Genomic DNA, 25,682 nt, shown 5'->3' with positions numbered 1-25,682 from the left:
ATGGCTTGCTATCATCCATCTTGATTGCTAATGGATAGCAATGTAAAACATACACATTTGTTCAGAGCATAAAATATTGCACAAGAGCAATTTCTTTTGAAAAAATAGGTTTTGCTGTGTTTGCAAACAGCAAAAATGCTATGCATTAAGGAATTTTCTATTTGCATTTTTTGAAACAAGGAACATTCAGTAATACTGTTACAACTGTCATCCGTCAACTTAGCCTGTTCTATGGCAATGGCATGTCATCAGCAAGATTTGGCAAAGAGACAAGGCAGACAGGTAGTATGCGTAACTAGTGCAGGCTAGACAAGATCCAATAGCTACCTAACCCAACTGCTGGATACTTTCAAGTTTTCTGACAGTTTAACCCTTAAAGAAATATGAAAGCCTTCAATTCTAGTCACAGTGAGGATCACACAGTAGTAGAGTAAGACTCTATTCTTCTCTGCTTGGAAGTAACTTCGCTTGAACTCCCAGTTTGGAGGGTGCTTTCCTCAATATCACTGTCACTGCTGTCTACAATTGTTGGATCCAAAGCCATCTGAGCAGTCCTTCTACACAGGTGAAAGTTCACCCCACTCTCCTGTATGGAGTTAGTTATAAAATCTTCATCAGAAGAATGAAATGATTCATCATCTCCTGTGAAATGGTTGACAATGTGAATCCCATCAAAAGTGGGTTGGTCTGGTAAGTCTCTCTGGCCTTTTAGGCATTTGATCTGTTAAAAGGGAAAAGGAGTTATGCAGTTAATCACAACTGAAGACTAACATTAGAAATAAAAACATTTCAAAAAAAAAAAGTATGTCTGAGCATTTAATGATTTAAATGAAACGACAGATTTAGAAGGAGCACATTTGATATCACTTAAAGATGCAGCTGGAATCAGAACTGCCAAAATGACTTCTCATTTCTGGTTGCCAAACAGAGGCCTTGAAAGGAGGTCTTTAAATAGTCCTTAACACCTTCCAAATTATCTTTCCACTCCCAGAGTATTTAAGCATGAAACCTTAAAAGTCAAGGTACCCAGAAACACCAAGGACAATTTCCTCTAGGCTATTTGCTACATCTTTAACATCCCCATGAGGATGGCTTAGGCAGTTGCTTTTTCTACAGTAGCCTTTGTTTTGTCAGTGCTTTTGACCTTCATGTCTTAGGTTTTACAGCTCCATTCCTTCCTTTAGCTTATCACCTCCCCTTCTCACTTGATAAAAAGCTTTCTTCATCCTCCAAGGAACCCCCCAACCAAATATTGCTGTTTCTTACAGCCAGAGAAAATCAACACTGAAAAGAAATACTTAGTCCTGTCTACACTGCAAGATCAAGTGTCTTCATGATCTGATTCAGCACAGATAAGATTCCAGATCGCAAGGTAAGAGAAACTTACAACTTCTCTCCATACACCATAAATAGACCGTCTTTAATTCTAAGAGAATATTAAACAAAAATAATCATCAGACCATGTATAAACATGCTTAACTTCAAATGCATTGTGCTGGAGTGATAAACTATTCTAACTGTGTTCAAGTTACTAATAAGTAAAAACTAAAGCTTTCAAGACTTGCAACTCTCCTATTTAGTGAAAATAACTGTAATTCTCTGAAGACATAATTGAAGTTATTTCCTAGAATTCCATCTTTGCTATCTTATAGTAGCGATTATGTTGGAGCCAGTTTGACAGTTTGAGAGCACGGAATGATAAAAACTCTATGCATGTAGAAAGGCATTGAATGCTTTACAGAAAATTCCTCAAGCTACTGTGGGAGCTTCAAAAAGAAAAATGCACCAAATATTACTTTGTAAGCAGTTCCTGACAGTAACAAGAATGTAGAAAATAGCAAGAAAAAAAAACTTATTTGCATCAAAAATGCATTTGAGGTTTCTAAGATCTGAAAAGATTCACTTTGATAAATTGTGCATATAGGTCCTTGTTAATGACACCAAAGTTTTACCTGTTCATCTAGAGAAGAAATACTTTCTTCTCTAGATACTTTCTGTACTTTCTGTGGGCTTCTATAAAAGATGAGAAGAAAAACATAAGATTCATAATCATGCTAAAAGCCTTCAAATCAGATGTTAACAGCATGTAAAAGCTGCGGGGATTACATGACTTTTAAACTACATCAATGTCCATGTTAGGGATATTGGTACCTGCTGTAAAACTAGAGCTTTACTTTGAGTACTTGTACTAAAGCTGGTCTTTGCATTTTCTTCTCATACACATGGCTGCAGTTGTTTCAGGAGGAGTTTGCTCATGTAAAGGCAAAAAAATGTATAGGCAAGCAAAAGAAGTCCCATGCTTACATAATTCAGGATGTAAGTGAAATTTATTCATGTCATGTTGTACAGTGGACAGCAATATGCATCTAAAATATGCAATCCTTAGAAATATATGTATCTAGATATAGAAGGCCTGATAGTCTTGTGCATTAGTATTTAGAAATAATCTTTAAAATAGTCCTGTAATACCAGTCAGATAGTTACCACATGGAGTTTCAATTAAAAAAAAAAAAAAAAAAAGAAAGAAAAAAAAACCCAGAAAAACAAATCAACAACTACTCCCAACCACTACTGCATGAAAAGCCCCTCCAAACAAGTGACTACAGTTTTCTATAAATAAGTAAGAAATCATGTGCTTTTCAGGTCTGTAGAGCTAACCATTGGTTTACTTTAACTACAAAAGGTATCCAAAAAACTACAAAACTACTCCAACCTACCAAAAAAACCCAAATCTATCACCAGCATATTACTTGAATATGAAAGAAAGCTTCAAGTAAAGCATCATGCCAAGACCTTTTTGTTAATTTAGCTAGGCATATCAAAGTCATTGAAAGCCTGAGCAAGTGCACAGAGAAAAAAAAAGTTGTTTCCCCTACTGCTCCCCACCTTTTCTTCCTTTGTGTCCTTAACAGCAAAGTTACGCCACCTCCAGGAAAAAAAAAATGGCTTTTTTCTTGCAGCAATCTCAGCAGAATATGGACTTACACCACAGGTGCACACCACTTTTCTTTTGTGAAAGAACCAACTAGTTAAAGTTTTTCAGCGTTGGGTCTGCCAGTCCTTTGTATGAAAGAAACTAGACCTCTCTTAACCCCTAATGAGTGGTGTTCAACTGAATCTCTGCTGTTTCCTAATGCTTCAGTTTTGCAAGAATCTCAGGACTGATCAGGTCTGTAAAAAAGATAGGCCTAGTAAACCCCCATGTTTTGCTTTTAAATCTCAAGTCAAAGTTGTTCTGGTCTAGATGACTAGCTTTAATCCAGTTTTTACCCCACATGGTAGTGTGTCTCTAATCACATAGTCCTAAGGACATTTCCAAGAGTTAGTAACAGTGTCCAACCAAAATGTAGTTCATTATCATCCCTTAAAAAGCTGTCTGGATCAAGGACAAAAATCATTAAGATTGTTTCCCCCCTCCTTTTTTTAAAAAAAGTTTTTCTTGTAGCTAGAGAACTAACTACTTTAAAGACAAATTTTATGTCCTATTTCAACATATGAGAATTATATATACTCTTTAAAGGATAACAGCATACTTTCACAATTTCAGACAAGCTGAGAAAAGCTGGAAGGAGTATTAACAGCCAGGTCCTTGGAGCTCAAAATAAACTTTCTTACCTGATGTTGACTACCTCATCAAGACAGGCATGAAGGAGAAAGAGTAAAGAAAAATTTAGAGCTTTTAACACAGTTCAAGTCTTCTTTCATGTTAAGTGAAGGATGGCAGTGAGTTACAAGCAAATTATATTTCTAAGCCCCTCTGATTCTTAAATATAGAGCATCAGTGAAATTTTAAAGTAGGACTATGTGATAAGGAGTTCTACATAAATTCTAGGAGACATTCTGATATTGGAACCTGTGAGAGTTTTAGGAATGCAGTGGTTTTGATGTTTTGATGTTTTTCAAACATCAAATTGAAACATGTTAGTTTGTTTCCTTTTACAGGCTTCAGTGACAAATTCTTAAAATTTACCCACTTCTGAAGTAACGGGGAATGGTTTTAACAATACCTGCCAATAAATATTAAACCTACTCACAGCTGGGTAACCACACAATACACAAGTGAGATCAAAATGAGATCAAAATGTAGAAGGATATCAATGAATAAAATTCACTAGTAGAAGATAGCATGGTAAATTGATACAAAAAAAAAGTTGCTGAATTTTGGTGATTCTCTTAAGCAGCAAAAAGTACTTAAAAATCAGAATCTCTTCTTTATACATCTCTACCTCAAAAATAGTAGTAAAACTTAGTAACATCTCTTGGTTATACAACAAATATGACTCAAAACTAAAACTTTGCTGAAAATACACTCCTAACCACATCTAGCCAAAGAGAAACAAATCATAAGCATTTTCAAATACCTGTCCTATAATCCAGTAAAACATTATCAACTTGGGAAGATCCAAAGAGATTTAGCTCCCAAGAAATTTAATTATAAAGTAAAAGCATCAGTTACATTTAAGATCTATTACATTAAACATGGATAAAAACAATGCAACTGGAATTCACGTAAGATTCTGATATTAACAATCCATAGTGTAAAATTGGATCCCATATACTTAATACAGTTGACCGCTACTCACTGTTGACCCTCATGTTGTGAGAAAGCACACTCCATTTTAAGACATACATTATCATGCTATCCCTTTAAAAGAAAAAACTTCCTAACAATGTCATTCAGATAAATGTTTATCTCTGAAAGAATGAAGCATTGCAATAGGAAGTAAGTCTCAACTCAACAGGTGACTGTATTAAATACAGTATGTATCGTAACACAAACTATTCTGCAGATCCACTCAAAAAAATGAACAAAAAATAAGGTTACAGGTCTATACTACTTACTATACTACTATTTCGTTTCCATGAATGGAAAAAACATCCTTAGAAATTAAATTTAAAAACAAGCTTCAGAAAGCTTATTAAAGTTGCACTTCCATAGCAAACCATATTCATATCGAAACCATCACAACATGAGCTCTGCAGAAATGGAGACATCATGAACTAAACCTTGTAGCTATAGAAACTAACATTTGCAGTCCATCACTTAAAGCAATCTTTAGCAAACTTTAATGTTTGTGCTGCAAAGGGAACTTTGGAAAGTTCCCCAAGCAACCTAATTATTCATCTTTCTTATATTGAGGAGACTGCTAGATGTGTTTTGTGAGAGAACTATATTAAAGCATTTTCACAAAAATTGTATTGTTTATTGCTCTTTGAAAATTCTGAAATAAAATAGGAAAATTATGACTTAATATAAGTGATAATCCTAAAGAAAAAAGAATAATGTAAAGGAACTTAAAAGTCATCTCATTTGCTTCAATCGTGAGGCAGATTTTACTCAAATATGTGAATCATTCAAATATGTGAAGATAAGAGAATGGTGTTTTGAGAACTTCCTGTCAATTTGTATAGCTCTCAAGATCCGTGAAGTCAGTCAACAGTTGTAAGACAACATTCTCTGAAGAAACCAAGTGACACATTTTCTAAACAAACTTATAATTGCAATCGCAACACATTTTTGGTTTAACAAACTAGACTATTGGAACAAAGCTCAAGGTTGTGGCTTTTATTTCAGTAATGGCGAATTTCCTGTTTTACTTCAGAAAAAAATCTAATGTTAACTCTACACCATGGCTATAGATACAATCTTAATTTGGATTGTTAGTTCATAATTAACAGCTATAAGCAATACATACCGCTAATTATGATGTTTCAAAAGACCCAAATCAAACAGACTGTAACATTGGTGCTGAATCTAAAACTCCTATTTACCCAGCTTGTTCCAATTGCCTGATAACCCCTGTCCTTTCTGTGGTCTTGCTGCTTGGAAGACAGTGTCCAAAAATGACTGTGGACATGTCCATTTGTAAGACAGAGATGGCCTTTCCCATATCTCAAACAATTTTGTTTTCTACAATGCAGTATTTATGCACAGATTTAAGAACTGAAGGAATTGGAGTATTACTGTAGGCCTCGAGATCTGCATTATGTTTGTCTTACCTATATATATTTGCCTCAAAGCACAAGAGATCTGCAATAATCTTTAGAGATCTGCTTAATAGAGGAATCCAGAAAAAAGGCTACATCTTCATTTGTTGCTTTCAGCCAATTCTTTATTAATAAAATTAAGATTAAAGCTGTTACAAACTCTTTCAGAACAAATTTGAGTCATCTCAGATTTTCTAAAGAAATTCTTCAGGCTAAGGTCTGACTCACTAATTTTGAAATGGATAGAATAGACAGTTAATTCTCTAGAATGTCATGCTGCTTTATTTACTGTACCTTTCCCTGAGATACCATAATGTCAAAATTAAGAAAAAAAAGTACACATCTCTAGTGGTTGAAAAGCAAGCTGTTCAGCACTTTCCGACTTACTCTTGGAGACGCACTGACATAAGAAGGAAAGTGAATGCATTTAGAAGGAAAAACTGAAAAATTAGTTCAGGGAAATGTTAGCACAACACTAACATGGACAAAACCACTTCCCCTTGTAATTCATCTAACCAACACATATTAAAGTGAGCCTGAGGTATTAAAATATTGGTGAGAGGAAGAAGTTTTCACAATTAATACGGGCACATAGGAATCACACTACATAGTTTTAGGATTTGCTCTTGCTTCCCTCTGCCATGAGTGATTTTTACAATGCAGGGCCAAAAATTCTAATCAGACTATTTAATTAAGAAATAGTGCAAGACTAAAGCAAAAATGAGGCAAATGAAAATTGTTGCTTAAATATCTGGTGCATTAGGCACCGTTGCTTAAGATAACAGGAAATGCCTTGATCATGTGTACCCATAGTGTGCAGTAACAGCCATTCACAGTTTGTTTGCGCAAAATTGTTTCCATTAAGTAGTTAACAAACCATTACTACACACTTCATTTGTTGCAGGTGATTTTTTTAAAAATATATAAATACTACACATACAGCTTATATACGTATATAAACTGTAGCTTTTTCTTAAGTATACTTTGAATGCAGAAATTTGCTTCCTCATCTAAAAATTCACTAAGATACTGCAGTGATTTTTAGAAAGTCCAGCAGTGCAATTTGAAATGAAGTTGTTGATGGAAGCCAATCATTGCAGCAAGAACCAAACTGTATTCTAGCACACTAGGTATCGTGAACCTTCCTCTGTACATTTAGCCATTTATTTGAGGCAGTTTGGCATGACTCAAGTGGGAATCCCTCAAAATCAACAACAAATCTGGTAAAAAGTCAGTGATTACAGATTTGTTAAATGACTTAAAGAAAAACACATAGAAAAACAATTCTCTAATGTATATGGATGAGGTCAGATTTAATAGTTGCATCTTTGCTTTCTGCTAGCATTCTCCTACTCCCCATCACAGTCTCCAAAAATTCTGTGTGCATACCAACATGAAATCAGTTGACAAATTCTTAGAGGACCTGATAGAGTTTGGTTCTTCCTTTTGAGATATAATAAATGGTTCTCAGAGGAAAATCTGTTTGATCTGTTAGGGTTTATAGGATGAGAAGTAGATAGAAGTTACTTAATTTTATATTACTTTCAGTATTTCAGAAATATTCGAAGACATCAGATTTTCAGTATAACTGTATATGAATTAGATCTAAGTACATAATGGCAGGAAGACTCCAGATCTGTCCATATCCAGTTCTTGTCTCCAGGCTTTCATACGTGTCTGAACTTCTTGATCCACATTGTTTTAAAGGAGCACAACTGTTTCTGGAGTTCATAAATTGAATTCAGGCTAACACATAAAGATCTATCAATTTGTTACAGCAAATACAGCAAAAATGCTCTAAAACGGGCAACAGCAGCAGCTGACTGGGGCCAGAGCACACTTAAATGTCCTGGCCTGGGGGCCCCAAGCCACAACAGCAGTGAGCGGCAACAACCAGGATTTTCAGCTCCATCAGTATCACTGCTTTTCTTAAAGCAAAAACCCAAAGAGTCTCTGGCCTGAGATTTTTTTTCAACCATGCACAGCCAGATTAAAAAGAACAGCTATGAGATACTATAACACTATACTATAATGGAAAAGATTGATCAGTTAATTCTTCAAGATCCAAGTTTGTGTGTGATACAATTCTCTAAACAGGAGAACTTGAGCAAGTAAGCTTTAAAAGCAGAGCAACATAACAGCACAAATTTATCTTGAATGAACTGTGCTGACCATATCACTTGACAGAGTTCAAACCATTACAGTGGGTCATAAGTGAACAGCAACAGCAGCAAGAAATTTCCATGACTGAGTCATTTCAGGCCTATTTCTCACAGCACTTAAATATTTGGCATCTGTGTTTTATATTGTTAGGCTCTGTAAGTCATATGCAATCTCAAAGTAATACAAAATGTTTTACAAAGACTCTATAGATGCCAGCAAGTTTGAATCAGGCAATACAATCTTTAAGGCCTGCTCCCCCCACCCCCTCAAAAAGAAAAAGCTTCTAATTGCCCGTCTGTGTTCTTCAGATTGCTCTAAGGGTGGGTTTTTTGGTTTTTGTTTTGAGTTTTTTTTTTTTTTTAATAACTACAAAGTGGTTTTACAATATTATCAGTTAAAGAGCTCTTGAGGCAAAAGGAAATAAGATGTTAAATGTATGTTGCATATCAGTTTTACCAAAGACAAGTCTGCTGTATTGTAAACGTGACAAAGATTAAAACTAGCAACAAGTGTTCAGACCAGAAGGTTTCCAGTGAATCAGAACAGGAAACCAATAAAGCGATCAATGGGAGGTCATGACTTTTTGATCACTGCACTATATGGTTTAAGAATCTGTTTTTGATCTAGTGCCATGTAATCAAATTAAACTTTGAAGTCCTATATCAAATGTGCAATTAAAATAGTAACAGTGGTAAGTATCCTACTTTTGAGCTACCACTATTTTCAAAAGAAAACAGCATTTGGTCAATATATATCAAATTTTATCTACTGAGGGAATTTTATTAAGATCTGACAAAACTGTTGTAAGGAGATTGCATGCAATTCAAAGAAGAAAGTTCTAAGCTGACCTAGCCCTGAGAAGTTTCTGTAAATCACCAGGTGGAGGGAAAGTTCCCAGAAACTCTTCCCGCAAGAAGTTCTAATGAAAGTGTTTATTTGGAATGAGGACACGGCAACAGAATTACTTTAAAACAGTAGCAAGATGACATTGAAGGCACTGTAATTGTTCTGGAATTATGTCCAGGGAACTACCAAAAATCTCATTGCTCCTGCTCTTCAGAGCAGGCATCTATAAATACAAAAAATGCTGAAACCTCAAAGCATTAACTAGAATGTACTGGTGGTAGAGAGACTGAAAACATACTCATTATGAGTAACAGTTACAGGAAATGACCATTCACACTTTTACTCCATCCTTTTAAAACAGGATTTAACACCAGGTTTTTTTTTTCAGGTGGACTAAGTAACATTTATTTTTGCTTCTGATCCCAGAAATTGTTCCCACGTGTGCTGGTTGCAGTGCTGATATGAAAGTGGTAAAAGATTTTCAGAAGGGATTTCCATTGTTTTCACTGCATGTCCCACATATATTCAAATTTCACAGGCATATTATCTGTTATGCATAGCATTTCTCTCCTAAGTTTAAGTAGAACACAGCTAAGGCCTGTGCATGGTGACTAACACTCAAAACAGTTTTTGCAAGAAACAGTTATTCTGATAAATTCAAGCCAATAGATCCTCAATCACTGCACTTTTCAATCATCAACATTCAATTTGCAAATGAAAACATAAGACCCTGCTTTACTATATAGACCCTGACCGCTCTGTATAGTAAAGCAAGCAAACAGGTCACTAAGGTGTAATTTTTTTTTTTTTTTTTTTTGGCAATCCAGGCAAAACTAAACTAGGACTTTGCTACGTGCATCTCATACTGTAGTCAATAACTTGGTACTCTGCAGGCCCAGTCTGGAGCTTTGACACAGAGAGTTACAATATCACAGGGAGCGGGGGAAAAAAAAAAAAAAAAAAAAAAAAAAGCATGTGGAGGGAACATTTCTAAAGAGAACAATGACCAGCCTTTATCTCTGAATCTAGTTAGATTATAGTGGAGGTTAAACAGTTGTACTCATCTCTTAGCTCCACCATTACTCTGCTTCTGATGACAGACCACTGTTCTGGTTACACTATTCACATGTAGAGGTTTCCTTTACTTATGACAACTGAAAGGTTTTTTGTTTGTTTGTTTGTTTTCCTGGCGGGGAGGAGGGGTAGAGAGAGGAGAGAGAGGGAAAATACAGACAGGGAAGAAGAGATAAAAAGATGGAGTCTGTGGCCAAGGATTGTTTGCATGAAAGCCATTAGTATGGAATCAGACTTGGCCTTTTTGGGTAAGATACCATGTCTGTGTTAGTTTTAATAAGTGGGGACAGTAGAACTGAAATCACAGTGGTGATTTGGTGTTTTCAATAAATATACCATGATTCTCTTCCACAGCAAGTAATCAACTGCCAGAAGTCTTAAGTCAGACAGTTTGTAAAGCCTGTTCTGTTAAGCGAAGGGTAACTAAACTGGCAACCAATCAGTTCAGTCCTGCCCTTCTGCAACAGTCTCGGTACTTATCAAGCCAGTATAACATCTTTGATTTTCAAGGACAAGCTGCATTAAAAGACAAAAATAAGTAATTGACTTTTCAAAACCATGGAGTATATATTTAACCATCCTGTGTAGACAAAGCTGCTACATTAGATTGGGTGTTTGCAAACCACATGACCTCACAAGCGCTATCTTATCATATCACAGGTTCCTCACACTGACCACAACCACTTAAATCAGACTCCGCCAGCACACAGGCTTTGCATCTTTGACACGTACAACTAAAGCAACTACATTTTTAGCTGTCCAGCAACCTTGCAAGAACTTTGCTTGTGGGGAGGGAAATCTGATGGTCTCTTGTCCAACTGTGCTTGCAAGATATGGTAAAAGAAAAGCACATGATTTATTGTGCTATAAACTTCCACCACAAGTTGAAATGCTTACTCGCTAAATCTGAAGGCTAATATATTTTCTTTCAGGGACAATTTTTCTTACCAGGTCAGAAAACAATTATAGAGAACCACTTATTTTGAAAGTATTTGTCTTTAATAAAAGAAACTGTATTAAGAAGTGTTAATTCTGGTCAGTATTCAGAAAGAAAATATTCTCTAAATTTTAATGCAGTAGTTTTAATCAACATTATAATTTTAGTGAAAACAATGAAATAAGAACATAAAAATTGACCAGAACAAATTGCAGAAAATAAGTTTTACCAAGATTAGCTGTTCTTATTTATGAAAATAAGTGAGGGAGAAGTGTCAAGTGTATCCTTGCAAAAATTGCCAAGAGGAAAATATGCATCTACCTGTACTAAATGGAATGCAAGCAGTATACTCCCCCTCAAGATTTCATCAATCCTGTTATCTCTAATAGAAAAAAAGGGAGAGAAAATAAGCAGATAAAAGAGTGCAAAAGTATTAAATTCAATTCTAAGTGTTATTGGAAAAGTACTAAGCCTTTCTGGACTTGCTATTCCCTCCTTATTCTGAGGAAGCGCTACAGATTTCTACTTAACAGATATCCAAACACTGACAGATCTAGTTTATCTCAGTTTCACTTGCCCATGTGATCTAATCCACCTGCAAGCATGGAAAGTTCAGTCATCCCCTAGAAGAGTCTCCAGTGGAGGTTTGGTTTCCAGGTGGGAGTTGACTAGACTTTGCTTTCCCCAGTTAATCCTTGGGCTGCTATCACCCAGAGTTGTGTGTTGCTGTAAGGCAATTTAAAGATCCATCCACATTGCATTCACATATGACTCCTACACAGTATAGGCAACTTGAGCTAGGCAGGTGGACACCAGTTTAACCATTGCAGAGTGAAGCTTGTGAGAATGATTTATCCTCCTTTTGAATATAGTCCACTAGCACTTCCGATAAGAGAACATTTGATTATGGTAAGCACTAAATTTAACTCAAAGGAATAAAATTAACAGATTAAAGGAATGCTTTTGGCTGCTGTCCACCATGGACATACTCAATACCATGCCTAGCTGCTATTGCTGCAAGAGGAGCCAGGAATGCTGCTGGAAGCAGTCAACCTGTATCATGTTGCTCCAGCAGTACTGTGACTCTGCATATCTACATTAGCAGCAGTCATCATTTAGCTGCTCATACAAGCATTTCCCCATTTCCACAAGGAAGAAAAACTAATAGTAAAAAATAAGGAAGAAACAGTTTGACAGATTCTAAACCCAGCTTATCTTTTATACAAGTTCATAGTATTTAAGGCCAAAGTAACTGTTAGTGTGGTCTAAGCTTCCCCTATGTAGTACAGTGTATTGACTTTTATTTAGTTACTGTATCATGGGGCTTAAAAAAAAGACACATACCCACACCCTTCACATTGATAACTACAGTTTAATTTCCCTTCTCCATTTTAGTTTCAGCAGTGAAAACCTAGAAAGCTATTCTAAATTACAAAATGTATCCTTATCCATGGCTTCAACCCTCTTCCTAATTACTTTGGTGGTCATATCTTATGCATTATCTACCTTCAAAGTAATTACTTAAAGTGTCTTCAATTTTATTTACAAAAGCAAAATCTTTTAAAAGCATAGTATTTAATCTCCAACTTTTATATCTCTTTTCATTAAGCGGATCTTAAAGTGTTAGCTCACCAGGAACAAGATCAGACTATGAGATAACACCTATATCAAATCTTACTGACTACATTAGGTTCTTACAACATAATATCAGATCCATTCCTAGGTAAAACTGCATATATGGGGGAGTGGAAAAGTAGTCACCACTACTTTGAGACACCATCAAGTTTCCAGATACTGAGAAATGGGAAACACTTAAAGTTCCCCTTTTTCTGCTTTGCCAATAAGCAAGAATTTAGTCACCAGAATTTCCCTCAAAGGCACCAGTATAGCCTTCTAAAAGCCTCAAAATGCTTTGGAAAATAGTAATGCTCCAAATATCTGTCTTGTTGTCAAACATCCATCAGCCACATTTAAATATGTGTATATTAAACACACAGCAGCAGTTAATCAAGGTCAGTTGAAAGAAGGTTTTCTAACTTTTTGTAACCGTGTGGTACACTAGTTTCAGGACTTTAGTTTTTATTCACATTTCAAATACAATGCATAAGACTTCCACACAAGTAAACTTCATCTTTTCTCTTGAAATTTTAAAATAATTTTGTCAGTGTATACCTCATTGCATATGAACATCTAGGACATTTAATTTTGTATTCCCTGTGAATGGCAAGAGATGAACAACAAAGATCATAGTATATTTTGAAGGTTATACTCAAAGCTATTCCCCTCTCCCAAACTTGCAAATAAATTCCCAGAAGCCACCACCTTTGCTCGAATCTCATCAACCCCACAAAGATCTGGGAAATCACTTTTCACCTAAAGAGATCAAGAGCATGTTTCCAAAAGGTGCCAGGATTACACCTGGAGGAATGGAATAAAGTGTTGAAGTGGATTTTAAGGTTGTTTTCAGCACCTGTATTCCTCCTTTTCAAGACAACAGATATAGAGTAGCTAACTTTTTACCATCAAACTAAACTTAATAAAATATTCCTAACAATACAAAGAAAGTCAGCTAACAGTGTAACAAAACATATTTTGAAAAGTTTCATTTAAAGAAAAATACTTAAGCACTTCAGTCCTAAATCAGAAAGTCCGTAAGAGTAGAAACCACTATTCTTAAATTTGCTTTTGTCTCCAAAGGTGTCTTGTGGTCTGCCAGTGTAGTTTGTGGGTAAGCATGTCAATTCTAATCTTTTGTACCACTCCTGTAATCTAGGTAACGCATACAAGCCTTGCAACATCCAACAGGAAGCAGACAGCTGCTGTGTAATATATATATATATATAAAGTAACTGTGTGTACAAAGAGGTAGTGCATAAAATGAAGAACCTAAACTTTATAAATCATTTAATTCCATTCAGTTTGGATTGAAAATAGAAACAAGTAGCAAAGTACCTCCCCCTTTTCTTTTGTCCCAGTATGTGATTTACATTGAAATGAATAACAATTTGTTCAAGATTATCCTGTCAGTTTTTCTTAAGCCTTAAGCCTTTCTTAAGCCTAAATTCAGAACAATTAAAACCTTGTATATGTTTTCTGTAAAGTACATTATCTACTTAACTTTAGTACTACTGCCTAAAGTGAAATATCTCCCTGAATAGCAAGGGAAAAAAAAAGAGAGAGAAAAAAAAAAAAAGAGAGAGAAAAAAAAAAAAAAAAAGAGAGAAAAAAAAGGAGAGAGAGAGAGAGAGAGAAAAAAAGGAGAGAGAGAGAGAGAGAGAAAAAAAGGAGAGAGAGAGAGAGAGAGAAAAAAAGGAGAGAGAGAGAGAGAGAGAAAAAAAGGAGAGAGAGAGAGAGAGAGAAAAAAAGGAGAGAGAGAGAGAGAGAGAAAAAAAGGAGAGAGAGAGAGAGAGAGAAAAAAAGGAGAGAGAGAGAGAGAGAGAAAAAAAGGAGAGAGAGAGAGAGAGAAAAAAAGGAGAGAGAGAGAGAGAGAAAAAAAGGAGAGAGAGAGAGAGAAAAAAAGGAGAGAGAGAGAGAAAAAAGGAGAGAGAGAGAGAAAAAAGGAGAGAGAGAGAGAGAGAAAAAAAGGAGAGAGAGAGAGAGAAAAAAAGGAGAGAGAGAAAAAAAGAGAGAAAAAGGACCAAAGAAAAAAAAAAAACACTTTGCAAGAGGGACTTTTACTTAACCTCTCAGTATCTAATGAAAGGGAGCATCCTAGAAGAACACTTCATACAACATGATAATATGTAATCCAAATTATAAATCCTGCAGTGTCTGTATGCTCAAGCCATTTATATAATATCAGCTAAAGATCACTTGACCTTGAACTATAAATCCTATTTTGCCAATGAGCAGGGAATCATGCTTCTTCTGACAAGCAGAACAACACTTACAGGAAAAAAAGAAAGAATAAAGTACAGAGGCTACATCCTGTAAGGCCTTCATCAGTGCAAAAAAACATTCTTGTCCCAATTCCTGCTAAGCTAGCAGAGGTCAGAAATGCCACAGAAATAGCTTTAGCAATAAAAAGAAAACAGAGGAGGGAAGAAAAATGCAAGGTGCAAAGATGTCACACTAGGTCAAAGTTAGGTGCATATTAAAAACTCTGAAGGAAATTCAAGTCAGGACTTCTTGTTTGAATCAGTGACAATCCTCAATTTCATGTTTTTACCTTACAGTTTCAGCTTTCAACAATAAAGCCATAAAGTATAAGCATCTAACAGCTTCTTGGCCAATAAAATGACTCAGCCAGTAAGGAAGGAAGTGCAGCACTTTAAGGTGGCAGTGTAAATATACACAACTTCACAGTAGTAGCTACTGCTAAGTAGAAGTACAGACATCTATTTCTGTAAATCCTTTTCATCATACACATCTTGCTTTTCTGATCTAGGTATACCTCTTGATATAGGTCACTAAGTGCAATGAGAGTTAATGTTTCTGACATCTGAGAGCCATAGCGATGGTCTCAGAGCTAAAATAGGTAATGGTTCATAGTTTTCAGTAGTACAAACAACAGCTTTTTTTTTTTTTTTTTTCTCCTCTCTCTTCTCTTACAATTACCTTAAAAATTATGCTACAGCTCTCTAATATGTAGCTGCTTGGGTTACCATACTGGAACAGATCAGTGAAATCTCAGTGTCAAACCTCTCCTCTATCAAAGGGAGAGTGTGAAGCACAGCAGCAGTACGGTTGCTGCTGTGCCTCAACAACACTCACTGTTGGCTGAGAAAATTAAGCTGCAAGCTCTGGGTAATAATAGCAATTCACTTTGCTAGTAGCTAGCAATTCTGACTGGTTTTCCTCACAGACATTCTGGATTTGCACTCTGCCTGGGATTGCAAATATCGATAGCAGAGAAGTCTTGTCACTAAGACAATTTTGCAATTGCCACATCATAGTGCCATCACCATCTACTGGATCATATTACAGGATGGAATTAAAATCTCTAGCTGCTTCAGCTTCCACTGATACAGAAACACACACACACAGCTGGCCAAAGAGGTAAACGAGACCACAATATGGGCACCATTTACAATTACTTATATTTAGCACTACTTAAAACTACTTGTTCATTATTCTGTGTTGCATATTTTGCATGAAAGACCTGCAGTTCTTCTGATGTAAATTTCTGTACAAATGCAGTACTTGAGGTAAAAAACAAAGGTTCAACATGCAGAATCATCATATGATGACCATGCTAAAGCCTTTAGTCTTGCTTCCCTCCCCTCTTTCATTAAACTATAGTTAAACTGGACACGAATTAAACTGGACACAGATTAATACAAAAGTTCTGTAATTACATTGTATTAAATGGTAACTTCATGTAGTCGCAATGAACTCTTATTTCCGTGTCTTTTAGATGTTAGGTAGTTGAGAGGTTGTGGTCAGCATGTCATACACCCCATCACCCTATCTTCAGGAAGATCAAGTGGCAAATTTATTTGTAATGTTTCTTTTCAGTTTGCAGAAGTAGAATCAAACAGCAGTTAGCCAAAGAGCAAGGAGCACGGTCATTGGTGGGCCTACACAGAAAGACACCCAGGTGCAAATTCTGAAAACTGCTTTATTTAATTGGTGCTGGCTAAAGTGCATTAATCCTAACATTCAGCAATTGAGGACAAAGTTTTCTGTCTCTTCATATTTCCAGATTACCCAGATATTGCTTTTTCAGGAAACACTGCACAAAATTCTTTGTGTAGCAACAGTGTAAATCCAACACTTCCCAGTTATCACTAGAACTCACCCATAAACACTATAGGCATACATTTCAGGTGTAACCTTACATTACCTCACAGCCAACTCAGTGAGTTAGCCACAAAATAAAGGACTGTGCATGAAGCATTACTTTTCCTCTCAAGGTTTTATTTAAATACTAGAAATAACCAGCAGATATATTAGAGCAATAATAAATCAGAGCAAGTAATAAAAATGAGTCATCCATAAGCAAGTACTTCCAGACTTAAAGTGTGAAACGAAGCAAAGATGCTATCAGCATAGAACTAACATACAGAATTTCTTCCTACTATTTCTATCTATCCTGGAATCCTTTTCTCCTGGAGTGCTTAACTAGCTTGGAAATGAACTGAGCCGCAATAACGGAGTGCATCTCTAGGAGAGGAGTGGTCTTCCACATGGAATTACTCGAATTCTGCTGTGGCTGAAATTCATTCTCCCAAAATGACATTTTCTTGCAAGCAATAAGGACTTGTCTAGACTTAATTTCCAGTATTACTTGGAATCATCATTGTTCTGTCAGCTAATGAACCTCCTATTTATTCCAACTTGGTCATAGGTCATAGTAAGTTCATATATAAAAACGTTTAACACGTGTTTCTGTCTTCATGAAACTCATGTTGCTCAGCCAGGCATACAAGAAATTCTTGCATAGAGAAAATTATACAATAACTTTACAACAGCAATCCCACATTCTTTTTTGGAAGAACTTGTTTCTTAAGTTTAGACTGAACAGAAAGAGTCAGGTATAGTTCCTTAGTTACTTACAATATTCTGCTTTTGCAAAATATTTTTGCTTCTAGGAATTCTGCAAGCATCTTACCTTCTCAAAGTAAGCTTGTTATAGTCCTTTAATGGAAGCCATTATTGATTTTAAATTTGTTTTTAAGTGAGCTTAGTGCCTGGCAAAGGTGCTGGACAGATGGCTCTAGTGACTGTTTCTTTTATCTATGACACAGACAACATTTCACAATCCTTCACTATATTCTCAAGGGAGGGAGCATAGAAAGGTTGAATGTACAAAGATGGTTATGGAAAAACTATACTTGAAGGATATGATTATTTAACAAAAACAAGGGCAGCAAATATTAGTAGGGTTAAATTGCTCTATATTACTATGATTTTAAGCAATAGTGGTCTGAACTGTGCATTAGAAGGCTTAGGAAGCAATCTAAAACACAGAGATGACTGAGCATTTTGCACACAGTGCAGTTAGGTAAAGACATTTCTTCACAGTGCAGGATGAACTGAAATGAGCACTCCACAGTTACATAAGCTGGTTTCAGGATCTTCTCATCTTTTTGACTAACAGCAACTTACTACAACTACTAGAGCACGGAAGTTTGAAGACAAATTTCATAGGTTGAAGGTTTTGGCAGTTTTTATAACTTAAAATCTGTTAACTGACATTGAGCAAGCATCCTTTTTCTTTTTAAGCAATCTCGGTACACCATCACACAATTCATCTCCACAACACCAAGTACTCAAAATCTCCACATAGTCTCCTGCTAGTACAAATGCAGTGTAGTTTTTAATTCAGTTAGCCTTCAAAAGTGCAGCACACAAGTTTATTTCATATATAGAGCTTCAAGGGCAGTACATGCAAAACATTTGATCAAATTTATAAAATTAAGAGAAAAGCTGGAATATTAGTAATTAATTTTAATGTGAAGCTATGTAGTTAAACATATTTTGTTTCTTTTCATCCTAGCATATAATGGCAAGATTCATATACAAGAATTATTTAAAATAATTTATGATGGCAAAATCAGATACTAGAACTATAATAGCAGATAAGCAAAACCTACTATGCTTAAAAGATCTGACAAAAGGTGCAAGTGCTCAAAGACAGTAGAATTTTATCACTTACCTCATGATGCAGCTCAGCTATCTGATCTTTCAGTTCTCTGATATACTGGTTAGAGTCAGATTTATTAAGCTGTCCTTGAATTTTTCCTTCTTCTTTCTGTTTTTGTGGAAAGGACGACTTGAAATTATTCACAGTTATTCACCATTAAAATATTAACTGTCTGCATATTTTGTCATAAAAGAAGCTACCTACACATTCACCATCTGTCTGTCCATTCAGCATTTTTCATCTGTCTGAGGTTATCAGGAGGTATCTAGAGGCTTTAATAACTCAGACAAGGTGACCCTCTCCAAACTATGTTGAGAGCTACAGGCAGGACTCTATGGAAGAGCATGAAGACTTAATAAAGCTTCACGTGTGGAAGAAATTCACAACCAATGCAAGAGGTTGCATGTGCTATTTAAAGCAGTCCTAAAACATAAAACTAACACGTGGACTTATGTGGATATTGTATACCTAGCATGCATATTTTCACCACTAAAATTTTCATTCAGTAACATGACATTTTCCTCTGCCTCCAACTAAAAAAAAAAAAGAAAGAAAAAAAGAAATGGGTTCTTTCCTTGCATTGTAGAATTCGCACGAGGGAACACCACATATGACAAGCTTTTATATTTTAAAACTTAAAATAATTGTATTATTTATTCTGTAGGAGTTGCAGAGAGTGCAAGTGAAGTTCCTTACTTAAAATGCTATGACAACTACAGAGATAAAATCTCAAGTAAAAAAAAGCTGGAGATAGATGAATGTGGTTTCCCTCATTTGTTGACCAGATGCAACTCCAAAGCACAAATGATCCTTTGTTGAAGATCTTGTAACTTGAAAGCCTGAAACACTTAACTTTTCAGCTTGCCTCTACAGAGAATCCTGAAGTGACTGATGCAGGGCAAGTTCATTTATCTTGGCTAAATAACACGACTGTACGGAGAACCCTTTCCTGAAGGCAGACCACATCTTCAGATCTCTAGACACTAGTTACTAGTTATTTCTAAAGCAGTCACCAACTTCAGAGGATATAAGCACTTTTCATTTTATAAAAATCTTATAAAAGATTTTATAAAAACTCTAGTTGCAAATTATATAGAACCAAACATACATCAGAAACCAAAATATAATGGGACCATCTGGCTTTCCTACCTGTTACTCATTTTGATGAATTCCTATTTATATTTGAAGGAAACAAGCAATAAATTGCAACGATAGAAAAGTCTAAAGGATAAGGCAATCATTTGCATGCAAAATTCAATTACTAGTGATTTGCTGAACAAAAGGAGAGCATCAACAGTTCTTCAAACCACAAGACAACAAGCATTAATAGAGAGTATCGATCCATTGGCCCAACATATGCCAGAAACTAAGGGAGAGGGACAATATACTGCCTTCCAAACCCTTTTCCTGCCTGAAGAGAATCACCTTGAAAGTCCTGTCAGTATTAGCAATCTAGAAGCAATTTATGTACTTTCAGAGCTTCGTCTTCCCTCCCCCACAACAATGTAGTAGACATTACACAGTTTTACAAGAAGAAAATTAATTTCCCATGTTCAGTAAATTCACAGAAAAATCTGTAACAAGGAAGTGCAAGAGTCTTTAGTGCCCACTTCTATGCTAAACCTAGTTTCCAAGGCAACCTGTAGCTCAAATTTGCAAAGAGCTGGGTTTTAACAACATGAAGTTTTTTCCTGTCATAAATAGGTTCAAAAAACCCAAACAAACAAACACTACCCACCTCCCCCCACACACACACACATCTTTACAAAACAGCTATTGATACTGGGGCTATCAGAGCAGAAGGACCTAAAAATTATAAAACATTTTTCCATATAGAAGACCTTCACTGCTGTCATGAGCGACAATTCCTGACAGTAGTATGATCTGATCCTTTGTGGCAGCAGAAATATATGAGAGATTTTTTTTTCCCCCCTCTGATAGGATTTTGACTTTACTATTTAAAGCTTTTATTTTATGGATTCCAGATTACTATGCAGCTATAAACTGATCAAGAGTAAAGCAAGGGTTCTGCCACAAATAGGTGGTATAGCCCTCTTAGGAAACAAATGTAGTAAGTATACCAGCTTACCTTGGAACTGGGAGCACAAGGTGGCATTCCCAAGTTAAGTCAGCACAAACCAACACCAGAAGCAGGCAAGTTTACTAGCATAAGTTCAGCACTACAGTAATAGCTAAAAGCTGCAAGTCTGCAGTGCTGGACTGCACAAGTGTTCCACACTGGTGATAACATGATCTACCATTACATTTGGATGTTTTTATTGCTTCCCATTCCTGAAGACACCATCAAGTTAATACAGACATGACAGAATAACATAATTTGTGATATAACTTGCTCATGAAAGAACAAGCTTGCTCCAGGCATATGAAGCTGAATGCCGAGCGCATAATCTACTTTACTTGGTACTTATTATTAGTGAAGGGCAGAAAAGTTTCAGTTTTCCTTTTCAAACTTACGGAATTTGTAGGGCTGACGGTTAGAAAAGACATTATTTAACACAAAATAGGAAACCCTGCAATATCATTTTCTACAAAGACACTTTTCAAAAAAAAAAAAAAAAAAAAAAAAAAAAAAAAAGGTTTAAGTTGTAACCTCCCCTTGCAACATTTGAAACACTAGAGGTCAGAAGCTGATTTAGCTATTCCAAAAACCTCTCTACAGTGGGCAAAGAAGGATGCCTTGAGACACAAATTTTAGGACAAGATGATAGCCTTCGTAACTGCCTTTTTGTAAAGACAGTAATCTGTAAATTACCAAATAGCCTTGAAAATCACAAGGAGAGGTTTCCACACAAGGGAAAAGAAATTTATCTTACCTGAGGAATTGTTTCACTTTCCAATCACATTACATATTTGCATTAATCTCAAATTGATTTCTAGCAGCTTCCAGCTTCTGATAAATAAGCACTTGGCATTCAAAGGCAAATTTAAGTGCAAGAGAAGTTTGCTAAGATCATTCTTTCACATTAGTTTCTCATTAAGGCAGCTTGACAAGCATCAGGACAAAAAAGAAAAGCTGTGGACAGGAAAATGCTTCCACATGTGCAGTTCCTTTTACCATTGCAGAAACCCATATAAAAACATTGTTGTAGTATCTTTTGGTATGTTAGAAAACTTTCTCCCAAACTACTGTAGTTCTAGACTTGTTTTTCAACCTTTGCTAGGCTATACAACACATTATTATTTCCCAAGTACAGTAAAAATATATTCTGAAGTGTATTTATCAAGTGATCCTAATACCATCCTGGAATTTTTTAGACTATTGTCAGCGTGTGAACCTCCTGAGACTGTAAATAGCTTCCCTGTCGCAGAAGAAACCTCAAATTCTACCCCATGCAGGTTAGATTCCCACTTACCTATCATAATTCTAGATGACATTAGCTGTGGTGTAGCACTGATACATACACCAAAAACAGCACACTCACATTCCAAACATTTACTGGCCCACAGCTACACAGTGAATTTAGCAGTTTAAGAAAGCCTCATCAGTTTTAGCTTGGCTTTTTCTATGTCAACTATAATACTTTGCTTTGCAGACACAAATTCTAACACTTTAAATTGACACAGCACCCACTTAAAATTGACCTAGTCAGGCACCCTCACATTAATTCTAGAATTATCATTTGTTATCTGTTAACAATCTGAATTAAATTTGACCTGAAAGAAAAAGTCAGAATTAGGTAGGTTGAAAGTTACAATAAAGTGCAACAAACTGAAGAGTGGAAATGTAAGGAGTCCTGGTTGAGAAAGAGAGGCAAAGACTTTAGATAGCAACATGGACATTTCTGCAGTTTTTCTCTTCAGCTTACTACTTGCAGGATACAGCTGTTGCATTACTTTAATGTACTGCAAGGCAACTAAAGATAACTTTCTTCCAAGAACTACTCTACCATTCATTTGCTTTTCCAGAGAAGCATGTTTTCCATTCTTCCTATTCTACTGCTATCAGCATTCGTTTCACTTTTGGAAATCATAATCCTCTGAAAGACAGATTAATTCATTCTCCTCCTGAAGGACCACTAGGATATACTCAAAAGGTTTCTAAACTCAGTCAAGCAAAAAACAATAAGCAAAACAAACCAGAAAACAACACGCACAACTTGCATGCGTTAAGTCTTGTTCGGCCCAAGCCACCTCAGCCTAGGACCCAACTATGGCAGATGGAAGCTCAGCCGCCGAGGTGAAGGATACCTGCAGCTGAGGAACAAAGGCCTGTTGACACAAAGGATAGGAGCTTACACTGTCCACTTCAACCCCAGCAGGCTGGAATATTCAGAATATTCATTATCCCTTTTTGTCAATTCTGTTATTACTGCTAGCTTCTGGCTTGCTTCAAGCATTGAACCACACAGATGTGCTGGAAAAGATGCGTTTAGCATGGATCCATTTGGCAAGTCTTCTACAGCTAAAAAAAGCTAATCAGTTATCTTAAATATTTCTGAAGAAAACAACATTCAAAGCAACTGAACTGCTTCAAAAGTGAACTTTAAGATTCCACTTACAAGTTAACATCTACAAATATCACACCTTTCAAAAGGAAACAGCATAAGCAATTAGTAATCTCTCTCTTCATAGGGGTTTAAAAATCTAAGATAATACATGTAGGATGTGGGGGATTTTTTGTTGTTTTTGTTTGTTTCTTGTTTGAGAGGAAGCACTGTTACAGAAAATCTGAGGTATTTGAGCATGTCATGATAAAGAATGTCTAGTCTCTAGGCAATAATATCTGTCTTAAGTTTAAAACAAATAAATAGTTAAAAAGTTAGACTACATATCAAGATAAATAAATGCAAGTATAATCAAAATAGCAGAAGTATGAAACCTAGGCAATTCTGGAATCTAGAATTTGTTTTAAAAACATCAAACTCATGTTTTCTAAGAACAGAAGTGACAGTAAGTTAACATATAACCGCTTCTATGTACTGCCACCAATGCAAGGTCTAGCCTTTCCAGGATAATTTCTAGAAATGTCTTGTTGGCACTACACGATATCATCTGAGACTCATCATCTAGATTTCACTACATTTAAAAGCAAATAATAAATCCTCCCCCTCTTACCTCTTTCCAACAGCCCAGCTCCACCAGCATGATCAAGATTAGAAATTAATGTATCAGGGACTTGCCAGACTCACCGAGCAAGCCATAGAGTGCTTTCATGCTGCTAGATAAAGCAAGGTCTAGGCATAAGTTAGATGAGATCAAAGCCATCCAAACAAGAGTTGCAGGTGTTTCAGCCCCAGAGAAGGGCAAGCATAAAGTTCTGCAACAAGTCTTGCAGCTCAGAGTAAGGAAAGAAATACATATCGACATGAAAATACCCCATTTGAAATGGCAAGAAAACTTCGAGGGTTATTTTTGAGGTAGTATCTACAGACTTGAGATGCACAAAACAAAACCAATGGTTTTATATGTAGCTAAAAATTCAGAAACACCAGACAGTTCATGCTCCAGAAATCACTGTGCATCAGCTTTCCTGAAAATGCTTGAACAGAAAGATATTTGCCCCACACCCTTATTTTGGTCTTTTCTGACTTAGAAATATTTACTTGGTAACAATCTGCTTCAATCCGTTTTCAGGGGAAGCTTTAAAACTCTTAACTCTGTGGCAAGAGACACTGCTTTAAAAATGTAAATGAAGTTTATTCAGAAGAGTAAATGTGGTAACTAGTGTCCTTTCAGTGACTTTACAGTGACTCATTCTAGACTTTCAAAAAACACATCACTAACATCACACACCACTATTGATAAGAGTAAAAAAAAGTTTCCTGTAATTTGAAAAGATGGAAACAATTTCTTTACTCAACAGTCAGTACTTGGAAAAGTTATTAAACAGAGGTCATAGAAAGGCTTCATTCTAAAGAAACGGTGGTAAAAGTTTAAACTGTGGGGGAAGAGAGCTAGCACAATCATGGATTTCCTTTACAGTTGTTCTCAAAGGAGCTCTGACATGGTTAACGACAGCGTAAATGTGACAAAATTCTCTGAATCTGCCAGGAAGCACACCAGGAGGAAGTGATGCTACCTCTGGCCAGAGCAGCCTACAAGCCTACGAATTAATTCTGACAGCTAGTTTTGCCCTTGGGATTCCTTGGGCCTAAAAAAAAAAAAAAAAAAAAAAAAAAAAAGGCAGCAGGCTGTGCAGCTGCCCATCCCGAGGCGGCGCTGGGGGCTCCGTGAGGGCGCTGCAGCCGGCGCAGGAGCAGAGGGCCAGCGCAGAGGCTGCTGCAGCCGCCCCAGCTCCGCTTCCTCGGCCTGCCCCTTCTGTCATTGGCTCCGCGCGTGCTACCCCAGCCCCCCGAGCGCTCTAGCTTGCAACCGCAGCGTATTGAACCTCGCCTGGGGTTCTCAGTTGCTCCGTTCTTCAGTTGCTGCAGGGGAACCTTTTCTTTAAGCAACGCTGAATGACCAGGAGGACTGTCCGTACAGAATCAGAAGTGCTACTTCTTAGGCCACAGAGCATTGCATGCAGCTTGAGGGTTTTTCTTTGTCATTTCAGGAGCTTTGGTATACAGAATACAAGTTTAATAATATTTCAATCCTGTGTTACCTTCTCTAAAGAATGGCTCTTAAATTTTTTTGCTTAGGAACCATTGCAGAATTCTTTGTACTTCAGTCTGCTTACACAGAAGTTCGAAAACTCAGAATTGGGAATCCTCAATACCCAAACAAGATAAAACAATTTTCAAAATATACAAATATAGCTTTCAAATATCATAGCAAGCTGACATCTTGTTAGATAACTACATCTGCTATTAAATGATAGAATTCCACCTATTCTGTTTCTAAACAGAATTTAATTTCTCTCTCATAATTACTAAGAGTGATCCAGAAACTGTGATTTAAATCTAGCATCTGTATATGGAATGTCACATCGGTTTTTATGTGGGAGTAGTGATACTCTGTTGTAAATTTAACGCTAGTGTCTTGCACCTACGCCTACAATAACATTTAAAACAAAACAGCATAATTTCAGTTAAACATTGCTATGGACCATGCAGATCTGGCACTGAATCCCTAGAGCTTCTTAGAAAAGCACCATCCCCCTCAAAAAAAGGAAGGTTATGTGGT

At 36.3% G+C, this 25,682-nt stretch overlaps 1 protein-coding gene across 4 annotated transcripts in view; it reads right to left on the bottom strand.

The window, feature by feature from the left end:
* Positions 1 to 315: 315 nt before the first annotated feature.
* LOC104569185 (divergent protein kinase domain 1A) overlaps positions 316 to 25,682 on the bottom strand; it is an 86,697-nt gene continuing 61,330 nt past the window's right edge. For all 4 annotated transcript variants that reach the window (XM_088524531.1, XM_088524526.1, XM_088524527.1 and 1 more), the window contains 2 exons: positions 18,609 to 18,704; positions 316 to 721 (listed from right to left, as the gene is read on the bottom strand). In XM_088524531.1, the coding sequence (XP_088380657.1) occupies positions 416 to 721; positions 18,609 to 18,704 (402 nt within the window). In that variant the 3' untranslated portion in view covers positions 316 to 415. The remainder of the gene's footprint in view (positions 722 to 18,608; positions 18,705 to 25,682) is intronic.

The sequence above is a fragment of the Tinamus guttatus genome, unplaced genomic scaffold (genome assembly GCF_059628265.1).
Source record: "Tinamus guttatus ecotype Peru unplaced genomic scaffold, ASM5962826v1 Tinamus_guttatus_pri_ptg000211l, whole genome shotgun sequence".
Lineage (NCBI taxonomy): Eukaryota > Metazoa > Chordata > Aves > Tinamiformes > Tinamidae > Tinamus > Tinamus guttatus.
Note: the sequence above shows the minus strand (reverse complement) of the source record. Positions and strands in the feature narration are given on the sequence as shown.